The sequence below is a fragment of the Psammomys obesus genome, unplaced genomic scaffold, assembly GCF_907164565.1.
Source record: "Psammomys obesus unplaced genomic scaffold, mPsaObe1.curated_primary_1811, whole genome shotgun sequence".
In the NCBI taxonomy this organism is placed as follows: Eukaryota; Metazoa; Chordata; class Mammalia; order Rodentia; family Muridae; genus Psammomys; species Psammomys obesus.
Window position 1 is genome coordinate 13,612,878 of NW_026585691.1, and position 19,542 is coordinate 13,632,419.

At 38.4% G+C, this 19,542-nt stretch overlaps 1 protein-coding gene across 1 annotated transcript in view; it reads right to left on the reverse strand.

Moving 5' to 3' along the window:
- The window catches only part of Mlip (muscular LMNA interacting protein), a 128,511-nt gene that overhangs the window by 47,441 nt on the left and 61,528 nt on the right, over positions 1–19,542 (reverse strand). The window contains exons 8-9 of the mRNA XM_055596956.1: positions 13,872–13,916; positions 6,865–6,909 (exon numbers count right to left, since the gene is read on the reverse strand). Of these exons, the coding sequence (XP_055452931.1) occupies positions 6,865–6,909; positions 13,872–13,916 (90 nt within the window). The remainder of the gene's footprint in view (positions 1–6,864; positions 6,910–13,871; positions 13,917–19,542) is intronic.

Here is a 19,542-nt window from a genome sequence, read left to right on the forward strand (position 1 = left end):
ATTTATATATACATATATACATTTATATATGTATATATAAATTAAGGAAATAGTTTATATATATAAATATAGCATCCCATATACCTAGGAGACAGACAGAACAATGGACAGGAACTTAAAATCTTTAAAGCACCAGCTTCTCCATGACATTTAATTATGATGTCCTTCCATTTTTTATTTTGTTTCAATTGAATTCATCCCTTCGTTTCTCCTACCAACCTGCTTTTGAGAAGCCACTGCATCAGTCTATGTCATTTTCCTTTTTTTCCAACTAGATCTTCTGAATATTCCCAGAACATGATAGAACCCCATGGTTTCAAATGCTGACTGATGTACATACATACATACATATATACATATGTATATATATATATACATATGTATATATATACACACTCTCCTCTTATACACTCCCTTTCTCTCTCTCTTCCCCAATAAGTCTAAAATTGGCACTACCTAGATTTGATTAACAATATACTTGCAAAGCATGATAGCAGGGTAAGGAGAGCAAAAGGACACAGGTTTTTATTTCTGAAATGCAGGCATTAGACAATAAATCTTGGGAAATCAATGTGATACAGCAAACCTCACGGAGTGTTATAATTCTAATCTTTAACTGTGCCCTTTCATAACGGGTAGTGCCACACTATAGTCCTAATCTTCCGTCTCTTCAGGAATGACACCACATCATGTATCTGAATCAGCCTTATTTCTATGTGTTCAAATCCATCACCCCAACGTAGCCTCAAAGTACAGCCTCAAAGGCCTTTAATATACATAATGCAACAAGGGCTAACAGGAGCACACAGGAGGCCCTTCCATGGCGACTTTCTGTTCTTCCTAATATGTTGTTTCTCTGTGTCCAATGATGACATAATTTGTATTTTCTCAGCATAAATATCTAGCACAAAGTAAACAAGGCTTCCATCCAAGAAGTCTCCTAGTGCCTTGCCACTTAGAATATGGTCTATTTGAAGTTGTGAGCATTGCCTGAGAACCTATTACACAGGACCGACTCTAGAGCCATTTTTGACATAAGAATTAGAACCTGCACTTAAAAAAAATAATCCCTAAATAATTTGTGTGCAAAGTAAACACTACTAGGCACTAAACAAGACCTTCTGTCAAAGGAGCTGCTTAGCTGGAGATGACCCTGCCATTCCAGACACACTGGTTTATAAGGGTCTTTTGTCTCCTGTGGAAGAACAAGTTGTTCTTTACAAATTCTGCATCTCTCTTTTCCCTTAGCTCAAAGTAATCTGCTATCCTTGAACATCAAGTAGGAGTTCTCTTGAAGGGTTTCCTTAATTTTTTTTTACAAGTATAATTTGCTAAGTCTCTGTGCAAACAAACACAAAGAAAATTATATAAATCAAATAATAGGAGTCCATAAAAGTGAGTTACTGTAAGATTGTCACTCTCTAACAACTGAGCCAACACTGAGGGCTTCTTGTCACTTGTAGAGTAAGCAGACTTTTGACAGATGGACACATATCACTCTAGTTATGCCAGAAAATGAGATTCTGTGATTTTTTTTTTATCCGGAATAAATGGAAAAATTGAGAGGACTTTTTCACACAGCTCATGCCCAGAACACAGAAAGAACAAGTCTCAAGATGGAGAGTGTTAGCGAATGTGACAAGCTGACTGAGAAAAATAACTTACTCTAGGTGCAGGCCTTATGAAGGGCCTCAAAAACTAAACACCTGTTTGCGAACCTTGATGGCGCCTCTGTCTGAGGCTTTGAGGACCTATTCCATCAAATGGGACCTAGGCTCCACCAAAACTGTAGTGTCATTGAAGATGGATACAACACAACTCTCAGCTTAGGGAATCTACAGGGCATTCTCTCAACACGGGGAATCCTACAGAGATTTGCTAACTCCTCCTTCATGCTGTAGATAATAAATAAATGCACTGAGTCTCCAGGCTGCTACTGGAATGTCTCCATCAGGGTGTAAGACACATTCAATCCCAGCTTTTCAGTATGCCTGTCATTTCCTCATTCCTGTCCCTCCAGTCATATCAGTCCCAAAGCCAAAGCCATGCATGTTGAGGCACCCCTGCATGCATTCATTACAAAAAAAATTGGAAAATACAAATGAGTGAAATATGCTTACATCACACGTCACTCTACTGTTATGCTCAGGGAAAAAGGTCTGAGACCGAAAGAATAGAGTTCTGGGAGTCCTCTAACATTATTTTGGGAGTCGGGGGAGTTGAAAGGCATTAGTCTAAGGATGCTATTTATTTGGATTTATAATCCATCACATGTACATTTTTACTTGAGCATTGCTACTAGTGCACATAAAATTAGATTTGTCTTCAGCCTTGAGAACTTATAATCATAATTCTATGACAGAAAGTGGATACTGCCTCTGGCCGTAGACCAAAGTTGGAGATTTACTGCCAGCAGTGACTGAGCAAGTTTGTTGCCAACATTTTTAAATGATGGCTTCTGAGAGGGACATCTCCCCTAAATTAGTAACTTCAACAAATGGTATGATAGGTTGCCTGTAGCTACAGGCGTAAATTATAAGGTGATATGATGTGGAACAAAAGACATAAAAGGGACACGTTTTCAAGTCTGTAATCTCTTTTGTTTGTTTGTTTGTTTTTGAATCATAAGATAGTCACACAGAAGTAAAAAGCAATAGAGTAGCACACAGCAAACAGAGTTGTGCTAGGAGTGCAACTGATTAGATGGACCAAAAATTTTTTAAAGTGATACGATTGCTACTTGTGTCTGTTTGCTTCCATCTTCTCACCATTCAGTAGTTCATTTTTTTTAGAAACTTTGTAGCAGAAAAAATAAAAGCTTGTAAGAATCCAAAATCTATAATTTTACATTGTAGATAAAATAAGCATTATTTCATTTATTTATGTAATGATTCACTCATTCAATCCTTGAAAGGTAACAGAGTCTAATTCATTAGAAACTACTTGAATCAAATACTTATGCTCATTTTCCCTTCAAATAAATATCTCAGAATTCAAAATTTTCTAGTATATGGTAAATCTCCTGAGAATAAGGAGAATTCATTTTTATGCCATGAGACTACTGAGATGGCACGGGGTGATTATAAGGGTCCGAGGAGATAAGATGCTTTCCTTTGTAAGGAAAACAATAAAAGAAATTTGAAAGGTAAAATACATACTTAAAAATATAGAATGTATATACAACGTCAGCTGTAAGTACCCTAGACAACTCACAAAAACATCTACTTACTGGGTTTTCATTTTTGAAAGTTTTATAACTACCATAACAGTTCTATAAAAGTAAGCACAGCGATTCAATAATTATAAAGCATGTCCCGTAGCTCAAGAATTGTTTTGTGGAATATACACAATACAGATTGACCTGACTGAACTGTTTCAATGAAAAGAAAAAAAAAAGACAATAGCATGAGTCACAGCTGAGGAGGCGTACATGATGAATGCTGTGGTTCCTAGTTATGCTGCATCAAGGAAAACTGGTCAAGGAGAATCCGCCTTTGAGCTTAAAGAAGACATCAGTTCTACACAAAAGCCTTTATAAACAACAGGGACTTAAGGGCCCTCAGGAAGCTGAGTCATGCCCAGTAAAGTAGGGTATAGCAGCTGGCACCTGGAACCCTGGACAAAGTAACTTCCAGCTTAAGGCTCTTTTTTTATTCTGTTCCAGTAAGATGCATTTGTGTTTACTTCTATGTGGCCATGTGGTTTATTTTCTAAACCTCTTACGGTCTGCTCTGCAGATTTAGCAGCCCATGCCGAGCAATGCTGAATGATTTGCTATGGCATGGAATTCCAAGGGCAAAAGAGCTAGCCATCATTTAGCCATTCCACGTTCCCCTTGGAAAATAAAAATAAATAGATCTCACCCGTCTTGTCCAAATTAAACTGTTTCCCAAGTAAAGAAAAGATGACAAACCCGTTTTTATTAATACTGAGATGGTCCAGTTCCAGGATTAGGAAAGCTTCATCAAAGCTTCAAACAAAGATCATGTTTTCTGTTTCATCTTGCTCTTTTCAATGTGCTACAGGAAGCGCTTTCCAATTGGATCCAGTGCCCCTGATGGTCCTACTCAGTTCACTCTCACCCTATCTGCCCCTCTTCATCAAATCATCACAGTTAGCAGACAATGCAAAATTTTGGGATGAGCCAGGCAGTGGAGGTAGCCAATGAAGATAACAGTTCTTGAGAAGCCCATTTCCCAATTTACTCAACAGATGTTTCTTAAGCCCCTTGAACTACTTAAAAATCAATAATAATGACTTCTTTGGCAAACCACACAGAACAAGAATGAACATTAATGTACTGATCAAAGATAATCTATTTAAATTCCTGCAGCCTCTACTTCACCGTCTGTAAAAATGGCTTCTCATATATTTTAATAACCTAACGCTTACAATAAGATATAATTGTCCTAAGGGGTACAATAATATAATTTTCTACAGGGTCATGTTGAAAGCAGTTAATGGTGCTATATGAGCCTCATTAAAATCCTGTCAGGTGGGCACAGTACTTACTCAACTTACAGGTAGAAAATTCCTTTCCAGTTGTTATCTACTGTGTTGATAGTTAATAGAAGAAAAACTAATACTGTGGGTGAGTCTCAGAAGAGTTCCCAAAATCATCTTTCAAGCTCAATATTACATCATTTGACTTCCAGGATAAACAATGGAAATGCAGCATACACAAACACAAACATACAACACGCACACCCACACACTGTTTGCTTGTGTTTTAAAGTGCAGCGGATTGAACCCGGGTCTCCCTGACGCTTTTAAGTACTTCACTACTCAGCTGTACCCCGAATCCAGATGCAAGTATTTTCAGAGTCATAACTCTTTGGAGCTGCACACTGGTAATGACAACAAGCTAGTAGATAGGCCAGGCTGAAAACCTTTAAAGGCATAAAATTACTGTGTCACTCAACAGTTTTGTCTGTCTCTGTTCTTGAAGCCAGACTCTCATGCAGCCCAAACTACTCTCAACTTCTGTAGGCATCAAGGCCTAGCCTGAGCCCGTTACTGTTTCTTTCACCTCTGCCTTCAAGATTCTGGGGTATAGTTGTGATCTGCCAGGCATGGGTTGAAATGACATGTTCTAGAGGTTAGATCTTTAATGCCCGTCACAGTTCCAGCACTGCTGAGTCCTTCAAGTCCTTCAAACCACTAGCCCTTCAAATCATGTGCTAAGTATTACTACTTGAATTGAGAGATGATAGATATGTAAATACTTAGCCCATTTCAAAGACTTTTCTTTCTAAAGAATGTACAAATACATCAGTGTTCTGCTGAAATGATGTTTATCTAGCATTTGTATCCAATCGTTGGAAGGACCCTGCTGTTTGAGGTTGCAATCCTCCCAGTCAGAATACCCATTCTGAGCTCTGAGTTAAAGTGCAGCATGGCCTCCTGCTCGCTGCCTGACTTCATCTGGAGTGGGTCTCTAAACATAGATGCCCCTAATCACATTTTACATACTGTCTTTGACACAGCTCCCTGCTAGCTCTCCCCTCTGTGCCGATAGGATAGTTAGGTACTGTGTTCCCATTCATATAATAGAAGCATGTTGTATAATGCAAATCAAGCATCCTTGAAGTGCCTAGGTTTTTTAAATTTTTTTATTAATTATTTATTACAATTTATTCAGTTTGTATCCTAGCTGTGACCCCTTCCCTCATCTCCTCCCAACCCCTTCCTCTTCTCCACCTATGCCCCTCCCCTAGTCCACTGAAAGGGGAGGTCCTTCTCCTCTTCCCTCCGACCCTAGCCTATTAGGTCTAATCAGAACTGGCTGCATCTTCTTCTTCTGTGGCCTGACAAGGCTGCACCCCCAGGGGAAGGTGACCAGAGAGCCAGCCACTGAGTTCATGTCAGAAACAGCCCCTGCTCCCCTTACTAGGGAGTAGCCCATAGGCTCAGTCTCCAAGTGGGTTCCCTAGTAAGAAGTGCCCAGTTTTAACCAATTATGTACACCTATCCTTGGAACCCCCCACTCACTCCCCAAGGAGTGTATAGCCTTTGTTCTCTGGAATTAAAGCTGAAGTAGTTCCTTGAAGTGTTTCCTGAAGTGTTTGATCTCCGTTGTTCTCACAGGCCTTCCAAGCTCCTCCTCTTCTGCCCCTCCTGCCTTCATGGCTGATAGGAAACAACACCCCAGGCAGGAGGAGAATAACATCCAATTATTGAAATTAGTCCACTTGTTTTATTTATTTTTTATAGTGACTATGAACTTTTAAATATTGTGTAATAACAATTCAAGGAAAACACCATGAATTTAAAAAGAGTTGGGGGAATGGTACCTGGGAAGATTTAGAAGGGGAAGAAAAGGAAAGAAGGAAAAATTATCTAGGTATATTATAATCTCAAAAACGTCAAGTATTTTTTAAATTTCATGTGTGAGTTACATTTGTTGTTCACTATACGCTTCGGTTGCTTATCATAGATCTGTACATTCACATGCTAATTCTCACGTGTGATGATCTCTTTCATCCCCACACATTCAGAAGCTGCTCCACATTATATTATTATTATTATTATTATTATTATTATTATTATTATTATTATGCTCTCCTTTAACTGTTTGGGATTTCTCTCATCAGGAAGTGATCTCCCCTCTCAATTCAATTCACATTTTCTTCTGACTCCAATCTCGTAACACCATTGTTCAGAGTTAATGGTAGCTACAGTCTATAAATTGTCTTACCTGTTAGCTACCTAAAAAACACAACCATCATGTGGCTTTACTAAAACATCCGTAAGTTTTGTAAGACAAGTGAGCAAACTAATTATCTCTTTACTCTCTTTCAGCTCAGAGTTCTTGAGAAATAAGAGTGTTCAAAAGAGGTAAGCAAAGCAGAACAAGATACGTACCAGTTGACTCTCAGACACTGTAGACGATGATGACGAAAGGTTTGCCTAAAAAAAATATGAATATGAATATGATGGATGTTAGCGAAATGAATGGTTTAGTAGAACAGCATGCTAGAATTGAGCTGGAATGACAACGGCTTCAGAATCCCAGGGTACTTTTCTGTCCAGTTGGCACTGGCTTTCATCGTTGTTCTCCAAGTCAACCACAACTAGTTAGTATGTCACACTTGTCTTAATAATATTATGTGTTTCACTGTGAGGAGGCTGGGGATGAGATGGGCAGCCAAGAAGAGGGGAGGTGAAAAGATGATGTTGAAGGAAACTGATGATGAAGCTTCATTCAGGCTGAGTGTGTGAGTAATTAACAGAGCTGTTCTGTAGCGACCAATAACATGTTCTTCCAATTTACTAAAGTCTACTTTTCAAATTCTTACCCCATATAAAGCGTGCAATTTGGTAGGGAGATCTCTATGTTGATTAATGTGCTTCAAGTTTTTATAACATATGCACAGATCAGACACATCACACTGTATTTTCCATGAATATAAAATTATTTGTCAGTTAAAGACAAGTATAAAATTTTATAAACTAGTAGAGTGCATTTTCAGTAAGGTTACAACTTTTTTAACATCACAGAAATTCTGTTAGTTGTGTCTTTGGGTTGGTTGGCTTTGGTTTGGGGTGTGTTGGTTGCTGTTTTCTAGGGTCTCAGTACAGCCCAAGTGAGGCTCAATCCCATGACCTTCCTGCAGCAGCCTCCACACTCTGACAAGAGAAGTGTGTGGAACCATGCTTCACATACAATTAGGTTACACAGGAACTAAAAGACTACAAAGCCAAGATGTGACTGTCACTGAAAGACAAATGACTACACAGGGACCCCAGCTATGCGAGCCAGCTTTAGAGAAACTAATCTTGCTTCCTAAAAACATAATACCAAGGTCATAAAGTGCCTCCAGGCCCCTTAGTCACTGTCTGGAGCTCCATTTTCCTTGGAACCCATATTGGAGAAACTCTAAAGTTGCATAAAATCATATCCTCTCGTGAATGTCAGACTTGGAACTGATTCAGTCCTCTTCGTTCTAGTGGAGCAGAGGCTGATGGTAACCTCTGCTCTTCCCTCAGGCCCTTCCATGTGCGCATGCACTGCAGAGGCACATCTGAACAGGAAACAGAATAAATGACGATAATTGGTAGACCAGCATTTCTTGTCTCCATTGTGTACAACTCTTCCTATAACTCATCAGCCTCTGGCTTCATTCTCTGGAAGCAGATCTGGACCCCAAGTGGGATGTGAGTTACCCTTTCCCCTAAGATCTATGCCTTCTGCTGAGCAGTGCCTGAATCACTCCAGCATAGCAACGCCTCCAAGCATAGCAACAAGAAGAATGTGAGAGCCCTGTAAATGAGAGAAGGTGACCTTTATTTGAATATCTGTGTATAGAGTGGGAAATATTCTTAATAAGGTTTGACACATTTTTCAATATATTGTGATATTTAGGAATCAATATTCCTCCACTGTAATGACATTTTCTGTCCCTCTAGCTCATTAAAATGAGATTTTACCTATAAACTATCGTATATTCAATAAGGTTGTACCATTTACTTTCATGGAACTTAAAAGTAATTCATGAAATGTAAAAAGTTCATGAAATAAGTTATTATCAAATAGAATGTTATTTCAGAATCAAGGGTTTTTGATAAATTCATTAGAAGCACAAATATTCTATTTTCTAAGATTAGATTTTATTAAGAATGCATGCTGTAATTTTTAAATTACATGAATGAAATACAGGTGAGAGTTCATCAAAATAATAAAGGTAAAGCAGAGAAAAATCTTCTTCCAAAGCCAAGAGACTGAATGAAAACTGAAGTAGTGTTTTAATATAAGTTATTATTTCACAAAGGGGACAAAAAAAATGCCTCAATATGAAGTCTAGGATGCAGCTCAGTGGTAGATCAGCTGCCTACCATATACAAGTGCCTGGGTTTGAGTCCCAGAACTAGAAGAAGAGGGGAGGAGGTTCTGGAAATTTTGTAATAATAAAACTCACCTCATAGGGCTCATGGTTGGTTTAAGTAAACTAGTTAAAGTATATTTGGCACTAGCTACTATTGCTGAATTTAGCATCTGTTTAATACTGAAAGGAAATGATTCATAAAATGATCCATTCAGTCCTACAATAGACCTAACACTACATGGTCAATATGTCATTAGATCTATTTTGTTTCTATTACACTTAAGGATATCTCAACTAAATTACTTAAAAATGGTCTTTAAAGTAACTCTCCCAAGAATTGGGAGAAACAATAAGAAACCTTTAATCAATCTACAGTAATGAGGGCTTCATTGATCCAGACTCAAACTAAAATGGACTGTAAAATATAGTAAACATTTAATAAATTCCAAAGAGACATTATTGTCTACGCATTTCCCCCCTTCTTCTCTCCCTTTTTTCATTTATATTATTTTCTTCCTTCCTTCCTCCCTCCCTTCCCTTCTCTTTCTCTTGTTCTCCACCACTTTTCTTTCTCTCTTTCTCTTCTAAGACCCAAGACTCATATGGAATAATCCATAAAACCCTTATTACTTAATTAAGCTATTACAACCACGACAGAAAAATAGGAAATCCCATGAGCACTCTGACATGCTGGTACACCAGGAAGTACCTACTCTGCCTATCTCCTTTAAAATCATCCAATTCTGTGGCCTGTTCTCCCTCTTTCTATAAGAAAGTGAAGAGTTCATTTGTTCTGTCAGTTTCTTGTTATGGCCTCCACTGACATTTAGAAGTGAGACCCTTGCCACTGTGTTCATTTCACTCAACCGAGTAAACCCTCAATGACTTGTACAAGATGGCCAATAAATATTTGTCAAATCAATGAAGAACAGTGGAAAATTGGACAACAAAGTTAGGAAATTTTAACTAGTATTCTCATTACTAATGATCCCTGAATCGTATTTGAAACGAGTGTTTTTGGAGCTAACTTGCTCCAGATATCCACAAGCACAACTCAGTTCTCTTCTTGACTTTAACCCTGCCTTGTTCTGTCCTCTCTGTGCTACACGGGCTGGTGAACTGCACGGCCCCTGCTTTTGAACTGAATCCGGGACTCTCCTCAAAGGTAATAAAACACAGAGCCTCAGCATGTGTATTTCTGTGAACATGCCTAATTTCCCCAGGAGAATGAAATACTAAAATACTAGTCCACAAACTTCTCAAAGTTGCTCTGACAGGACATGAGAGAAAACTACAATGATAAATTAATGGAGTAAAAACTATTCAATTTGTACTTTCATGAAACATCATGTGTTTTATCCATTATATTAGAATTTCAAAAATGAGTTATTGCCTTGTTCATTTTTTAAAGTCAGAATGTATTGTGTTAAAGACAGATGGTTGATATAAGAAGACGACCTAAAGCTAAACTGAACTTCTGTCCTAAAATTGTATTATTCTCAGAGTGAATGCATCAGCTGTTGCTTAATAATTACAACAACAGCAGCTGTGTAATGGTGTCTATAAGTTGACATCAAAGAACCGGTTCTATCTGCCATTATAAAATCTTGAAAAAAACATCTTCCAAAGACATGGACATATTTGAGATGACACACATTTAAATGTTATATTGAAAGAGTATATAAATAGGAAATCATGAAATTCGCAGACAAACGGTGGGAACTAGAAAAGATCATCCTGAGTGAGGTATGCCAGAAGCAGAAAGACACTCCTGGTATATACTCACTTATAACTGGATATTAGACATATAATACAGGATAAACGTACGAAAATCTGTACACATAAAGAAGTTAAACAAGAAGGAGGACCCTGGGTAAGATGATCAATCCTTACTCAGAAAGGTAAATGAGAAAGACATTGGAAGAGGGAGAAAACAGTGAACAGGACAGGAGCCTATCACAGAGGGCCTCTGAAAGACTCTACCCAGCAAGGTATCAAAACAGATGCTGAGACTCAGCCAAACTTTGGGCAGAGTGCAGGTAATCTTATGAAAGAAGGAGGAGCTAGAAATACCTGGAAGGGACAGGTGCTCCACAAGAACAACAGAACCAAAAATATCTGGGCACAGGGGTCTTTTTCTGAGGCTGATACTCCAACCAAGAACCATGCATGAAGATAACCTCTGCTCAGATGTATTCATAGCAGCTCAGTCTCCAAGTGGGTTCCCTAGTAAGAGGAACAGGGATGGTCTCTGACATGAAATCAGTGGCTGGCTCTTTGATCACCTTCCCCTGAAGGGGAGCAGCCTTACCAGGCCACAGAGGAAGACAATGCAGCCAGTCCTGATGAGACCTGATAGGCTAGGGTCAGAGGGAAGAGGAGAAGGATCTCCCCTATCCTTCTTGGGGAGGGGCATGGGAGAAGACAGAGAAAAGGTGAGGGTGGGAGGGGATGAGAGAGGGAGCTTCAACTGGGATACAAATTGAATAAAAAATAAATTAATATTAATTAATAAAAAAATAAATTAATAAAAAGAAAGAATATGTGAAAAGCAAAGCTTCTTGCTCAAGAAACAAACTTCAAGGTCAAGATTTTTAATAAAATAAAAGTTATGTTTGTTCCAATCTAATCCTGAACTTGTTTAATGATTCACAGTTAACTTAAAATGATTCAACTGCTCTCATAAGCTATGAGATGAAAAATAATTTATTACTAGGTCTAATAATAAAGAACCTTTTAAGAGCCTGGGTAGATGACAGTGAGTAAAATGGTTGCTGTGAAAGCCTGAGGACCTCAGGCCTGTACCCTCACCAGACATGGCAAGCCACCTAAAACCTCAGTACTCAGAGACAGTGATCCTGGATCCAGCTGGCTAGCTAGACTAGCTAACGTGAAAACCTCCAAGTTCAAGTGGGGGTCCCTGCTTTGGCAAATAAAGTGCAACGTGGTTGCCAAGCCTCATGATGTCAGTCTTTGGTCTCCACACCCACCCAAGGGCAGTTATTACAGACACACACTCGTGCAAAATAAATATGGACTTTAAAGGAATACATTAAAATAATCTGTGGCGATCGAAGCAGCCCTTCCAGAACTATTCCAGCTGCTATTACATCAAGATACCACCCCCAGGGTGTGGTTAGCTAGAAGCTAGCAGCTGCCAAACATGCCTGAAAGGTGGTCTAGTCGTGAACGCTTTGTGAAACTGCAGCAATTGATGAGAAAAAGATGTTAGCTCTTTTTTTTCCTGGGACTAGTTCTTATGACCACAGAATCCATAAGTCACATTCCCCCCCCCAAGAAAAAGATATTTTTAAAGAGTGATCTTTCCTTGTGCCCACTAAAGAATCAAGGAACTCCAATCATGAGGCTTCTAGTCTCCTCACAATAGATAGATGTAAGAGAAGGGAGGAGGTATAGACGAAGGCAAAAAAGAAGGGGAAAGAAAGAGAGAGACTACGATTTATGAATAACTCCAGTGTGTTAAAATTGCTCTACAGTCTTTTCCTGCGAGGACTATATAAACCTTCAGTTAATCAAATGAGAAAGCTATCGCAATTCCCTATCTCATGGATGAAACTGAAGGCACAGTAAAGTAAGCGATCTTCCTCAGAAGCAACAGTTTCTATCAGGGTCTAGCCTTCTAACGTCTTTTGGAGCATTTCTCCAAAGGGCTTCCAATCATAATGGAAACTGACAGAGAATGCTTCCAGGAAATGCTCTGAACTGTGTTCCTGCCACATCCTCTAAACCTCATTTCCCGAATGTGGTAAAATTTAATAATTTCACGGAGCTTATTGTTTGCCTTAGGGAGAGCCAAATGTAGGCGGCAAGGTGTGAAGCGTGGTGATGCCATGGCACACAAAACACATTAATAACACATTAATAATGGTGTAAACTAGACTAGGGAAATCAGGGGTGCTGTAAAAGCAGTAGCCTGATGAGTTATTTGAGATTAAATGCACAAGACTTGCTAGGAATCTGTCCCATTTATAACATAACATGTTCGTGCAGAAGCACAGTCACGACACAAGCGACAGGAAGGGCCTATGTGCGTAGCTTACAAAGCCAGCCCGGCATCATTTCAATTGAGCACGTGAGTTCATATCTACATATCTGTTGCTGTAAGTATTCTTCTAGAAGATTTATTTATTTGTTTGTGCATGTTTGGGTGTATGAGTGCTTGTTGCCTGCCGGGTACCAAAAATTAGCATCAGATCCCCCGGAACTGGAGTTACAGTCAGTCGTGAGCTACCTCGCGGGTGCCAAATGCTCTGCAAGAGCAAACAGTTCTCTCATCCCCCAAGCCATCGCTCCAGTCCCCTGGTTGAGACTTTTGCATAAACAGACACTGAATTGCCTGTTAGTTTAAACATCAGTCAGCAACAAACTAAACATTCGGTTAAACTGGTCTTTTGGATGTGGACTAACAGTGTGTCAAGCACATGAGTTGACTATTTCTTTTTTTTCTTTTTTACATTTATTTTTTCTTTCCATTTTTTATTTTAATTTTTATTAATTATACTTTATTCACTTTGTATCCTCCCCATGGCCCCTTCCCTCCTCCCCTTCCAACCCCACCCTCCTTCCCCCTTCTCCACACATGCCCCTCCCCAAGTCCACTGATAGGGGAGGTCTTTCTCTCCTTCCTTCTGACCCTAGTCTATCAGGTCTCATCAGGAGCAGCTGTATTGTCTTCCTCTGTGGCCTCGTAAGGTTGTTCCCCCTCAGGGGGAGGTGATCAAAGAGCAGGTAAACACAGAAGGTACAAAAGGGCAGGTGATACCGTTCTGCTTTGTTTAGCTAAGTGGATTAGACAATAATAATTCAGTTAAGGAGGAATTCAACTGATAAGGTTACTTGATGCTGTATGCATGACATAATCTGTTTTCTTATGTCTTATGTCGGGACCAATCATAGCATCCGGCCCCTTTCCATTTATGAAAGAGTGAACAAATTCCATTAGAATTGCTGTGGAGCTGAGTTGCCTTTAGAGTATGTGGAGGCCTCCACTGAAAAAGGAGCAAGCCTAGTTAGAAAGATACTTACATATTTGGTTTCTCGGCCAGCGGCTCTTGGATGAGTTGTAGGAGTCTGCATGAAAATAAAAATAATTATGCGTCTCAATAATCAGTGAACAATGAAAGGTTCAGAATTTAAGGCAGAAATGCATCCTTTTCTCTATCGAGACTTTCTAACCATGAACTATATACAATTCCATTTATCTTTGAAAACTGCTTAATTAAATCATACTTCTTTGTTAAATTATTGTCTCCACAGCTATCACTTGTCAATACTGTGGCAGTTTCCTTTTATCTGTTGATAATGTTAGCATTATCATGAGTGCCTCATCATATTTCTTCTATGATTTTTGGCTGTCTCAAAATCCACTAGAAAATTCTGTTCTGTCAGTTCATCGCATTCCTTATATCTAAAGACATTCATCCCATGTCAGTCATTTACTTTGAAAACCAAACCCAACTTTACCTCCAAGAATAACATGTAAGCTCTCTGAAATTTCAACTTCAAATGTCTCTCTTCCAAAACTCTCCCTCTTTACCCACGTGTTCAGGTTTCTAGTACTTCTGCTATCTGCTATGTTACAATGGGATTTGAATATAATTTACCCTCACTAACTTTATTCTGGTTCTATCGCCTCTTGGTTTGCACCTATCTCATGGTCTTGTGTTTAATGCTTTCATTTCTGCCTTTTTCTCTTTATATGACAAATTCCCTTGTGAGACAAGAACAGCAGTCCTGCCTGAGCTCTCTGATCTATTTATCTCTATACTTACACCTGAGAAGTAGAATGTTTCTGTGGAACTCTCAACCACAGCTTGATTTCATGCTAAATAAATGCTCATCAACATCACCTGTGCACAATCTATGTGACTTGGTAATCCCCCAATATTTTTTCTCCTAGATCTATTTTCTGAAGTTAGAACAAGATTTTCCAGGAGCAGATTTGAGCCACAAGAGTGACCCAAAAGACTGCACTTGTTCTTCATGATGGTTAGTCTACAGTATTAACTTGAGAAGTTCTAGAATCAAACAACTAAATATGCTAACAAGTAGCCTTTTGGGATATTCAAAACATAGTAAAAAGGCTACCTGGGCTCAATGCAGAGTAGAGAGTCCCAGGGAAGGACAAACCATGATAGTGTTTGGAGACCTGATAATAAGACATTTTATAGGGGCTTTGACTTATATTCTGAGGAAAATATATACATTTAACACAAGAGTCATAAATGAATAATTTAACAGGATCTCTGTTTGGTATATTAAGAACAGAGTAGAGTGATGTACCCACATAACAATGATGCTACTGTGCCCGTCCACAAAATATGACGGTTATTTAGTAGCACAGAAGCTATGAAATATGCACATTCTATGGATATTTTGATGCAATAGTGAAAAAAGAGGAGATGCTGAATGTAACAAAAAGAGAAGAAATACATGCAAAGTTTATGAACTTAGACAAATGAAAGAATACTATCAACAGTTATGAAAAAGTGGTGGTCTCACTTGGGGGGAAAAATGTCTGTATCTTCATCCATGTTGAACTTGAAAGATTTTTTTGTGACTATGAAAGGAAAAAAAAGGACTAAATAGTTAGGAATCTAAAACTGGAAAAAGTACTGGACTAGAGGTATATATTTGAAGCTGTAAGCCTGTATATGATTTTCACAGGGCTGAGCAACAGAGAGAAACCCAGAGACTGATTCTCTAGGCACTCCCATATTGGTCAGTTTGTGAAAGGCAGATGAGCGAGCAGACTCGAGCAAGATATAGTAACATTAAAAAAAAAAACTGGAAGAACATGGTGCTCAGTTATTAACTTAAACTTACTCCTTTAAAAAGTGTTTTGTGTGTGTGTGTGTGTGTGTGTGAAGTAAGATCATTCAAGAAATTAATTTCTTGGCTGCATCTTCTAACTATCCTTATGTCTGGACTTGGGTCTTCTATTATTTGTCCTACTATAGTGGAAGCTGGTCTCTCTTCCTTATCAAAGAATAATGTCTCAGACTGTCTAAGACAAAATGCAATGGGCTGGGTAGCTTGCAAACAACAGGTTTTTAATTTTCTCAGTTCTAGAGGGTGGACAGGCTTAGATTGATTCATTGTATGGTAAGGTCCTGTTTTCTCCTTCACAGTTTGAAATTTCTTGTTTCCTTACATGGTAGAAGACGTAAGAAGTTTCTCTCTCTCTCTCTTTTTCATAATCCCATCAATTAAGACTTCATCCCCATGTCCTAGTCACACTTTAAAAACCCCACATTTCAGTACCATAACATCGATGATGATTCTAGGATTTTTAATTCCTGGAGGAGGGAATCAGACAATAACACATTACGCTTTGAATCAACATCTGATTCTAGATAGACTTTTTTCTTCAGCATCTCTACTCTTTTGTAGAATGAGTACCTCACAAAAATGTCTTCCTTGATCCCATTACTAACTAATTGCTATATCTTTTTCACAATAACGCCAGGTGTTATTTTATTCTATGTTTTTTTTTTTTTTTTTTTTACTGTTGGCATTTTGATATTTTTGTCTCTGCTTTCTTACAATATTTTAAAACATCAGGGATAAGTCAAGCAATGTATCACACTCTGAGAGTAGACTTTGTCACCAGACTCTTTTGTACTGGCTGCAGAAAAGGAAGCAGCTTATTGCACGGTTAAACAGCTGATAGCAACTGCTAGTTTTCTGATGAACTCTTCCTCTGTGATGACAACCACGACAGTGACTAGAAGAGAGCTGTAAGCAGAGGTGCGGGGGAGGAGGATGAGACCCAGGGTCCCTACAGTCTAAAGCATTTGCAATGGGGAAGTCGGTACTAGAGAGCATGTGTGTTCTGAGGTTGACATTCCTCTTACTCTGAAAATAGTGAGAGAACCTTGGCAACGTTGGCAAACCCTAGTGCTGACATTATTGTTGCTATTCTAGGCATCAGACAAACATGTAGCCAAATTATCTGCAGAACTTAGGGAAGAAGTCTAAAGACTAGATGAAAGATCATAGGCAACAACAGTAGAGTTAAATAAGATGAAAATCCACTCCTATATATCTATAGGAAAAATTAGCAATTTTTAGTCCATATTTAAAGTGTTTACAGAGCCAAATAAAAAATGGCCACCCTCTAGCAGTTACATATATCATGGTGACAAAAAAATATTTCATAAGTATAAAAAAAGAGAATCCAGTCAGACAGAGGTCAAAGAAAAGATCTATCATCCCATTTTTGCAAAACGATAATTTTAATTACATTATTAAGTGTGTGTCTGTGGTGTGTGTGTGTGTGTGTGTGTGTGCGCGCGCGCGCGCTCCTACAGTGTGCACATGAAGGTCAAAGGACAACTTGCAGGAGTCAGTTCTCTCCTTCTACCCTGTATGGCCAGCAGGTAGAACTTGGGCTATCACACTTGGGGACAGTGTCTTTATTCACTGAGCCAACCTGTCAAGCCAAGATCTATATTTAAATGAATAAGCAAAATAGACATTTTATCACAAATGAAGTTCACAAAATATGCAAAAATAGATTAGGTTGAAGCAATCATAGGCACAATTACAAAAACAATACAAAGTAAGTATATCTGTATCCATTCCTCAACTAAGGGCTGGATACAGATACACTTTTTTTTTATTTTTATAATTGTGCTTATGATTGCTTCAACCTAATCTATTTTTGTATATTTTGTGGACTTCATTTAAAACAGGGAACAGGACAGGAGCCTGCCACAGAGGGCCTCTGAAAGGCTCTACCCTTCCAGGTATCAAGGCAGATGCTGAGACTCATAGCCAAACTTTGGCAGAGTGCAGGGAATCTTATGAAAGAAGAGGGAGATAGTAAGACCTGGAGAGGACAGAATCTCCACAAGGACAGCAACAGATCCAAACAGTCTAGGCACAGGGATCTTTTCTAAAACTGATACTCCAGCCAAAGACCACTCATGAAGATGGCCTGGAATCCCTGCACAGAGGTAGCCTATGGCAGATCAGTGTCCAAGTGGCCTCCATAGTAATGGGGACAGGAACTGTCTCTGACATGAACTGATTGGCCTGCTCTTTAATTACCTCCCCCTGAGGGGGGAGCAGCCTTACCAGGCCACAGAAGAAGACAATGCAGCCACTCCTGATGAGACCTGATAGAGGGAAGGGGAGAAGGACCTCCCTTTTCAGTGGACTGGGAGAGGGACACAGGTGGGGAAGAAGGAGGGGAAGGTTGGGAGGGGAGAAGGGAGGGAGGTACAGGGGGGATACAAAGTAAATAAACTGTAATTAATTAAAAAAATAATAAGTATATAAATGCGTGAAAATGAAAGATCTAAATAAAGAAGAAATTAAAAGATATATACATAAAATTTCAGACACAACTCTAAAATATACTAACAAATAGTATGTATCTGTGTGTTTGCTTTTTACTAAAAACAAGTAAAAAGGGAAAAATATTGTTTCATATAATACTGAAATGGACATTTATGAGCTTTACATAAACCCAACTGTGGTGGAAAATTAATAAAGCCACTGTATCTGGCATGAACACCAGAGTGTTGAGAGTGTTTTAGACAGACCTAAGCGCTGAGGAAGACTTTTGTATCTGATTAGGGATTGTTTTCTGAGATTCATGGAGCTGTGTTTCTGAAGGAGCTTTATGTACTTAGCACGGCACAGTCACAAGACATTCCTGAAAACCTGTAATTCATGTATTATTGTACACTTCAAAAGGTGCACAATAAGGACTGAGAAGCCTGTGAGTCATGTGTTCCCACAGGCAGCATATAAATCAGATCACGGGCTCTGGTACGAGGATCTTGACTCACTCTAAAATTAGCTTTTCTATAACAATCAATCAATGTGCTTCTACAAAGCTGCTTGGGGTTTAGTCCCCGGAGACTGGTCTACCTTGCTGCTATAAAGCCTTATTATATCCTCTATTGTCTCTCTTTCTTCAGTCATCCAGTGTGAAATGCTTTACCCACACCTAACAGTCCTTAATGTGTGTCCTTAATGTGTGTGCAACCACAAAAATAACAAGATGAATAACAACATTCTCAATTTTTAAAAATTTTAAATTAGTAAGTGTCGGGTTACTGAAAGAAAAAAAATTAATCAGAATACCAAAAAGAACAAAAAGATCTAAGTTGAAAATATTAATTAATAGTAATAGAGGTCATACTGATATGACAAATATTACAATAACGTAACTGGCCTAAATTTACAAATAAACAGAATCTTACATTAATTATAGAAGTAATATATAGAAATATGTAACCCTAAAGAAAACTGTGCAAAGGGTAAGGGATTGAAAAGACAAAAGATAAAAGTATAGGAGAAGATACATGCAGAAAACATTTTTAAAACATTTAAATATAAGGTTACTTTATCACACAAGTAAATCTCTATGGTTAAAAAAAGGTTATATTCTAGCAAAGTTATAAAATTTTTGATTTGAGAATAATATATCTATAAGCATCAGTAATACAGTTTAAAATATACAAATCAAATCTCATAACTTCTCTTCTAGAATTATTTTTTCTCCCTCTTGATAGCTAAACACAATTCTACTCTCTTTTACACTCTCATGGCTGTCTTTCTTGATAGCATACTGCTTTGATTCTCCTCTTTTTTAATTAATTAATTTTTTATTAATAACAGATTATTCACTTTGTTTCCCAAAAGTAGCCCCCTTTCTCATCTTCGCCCAATCCAACCCTCC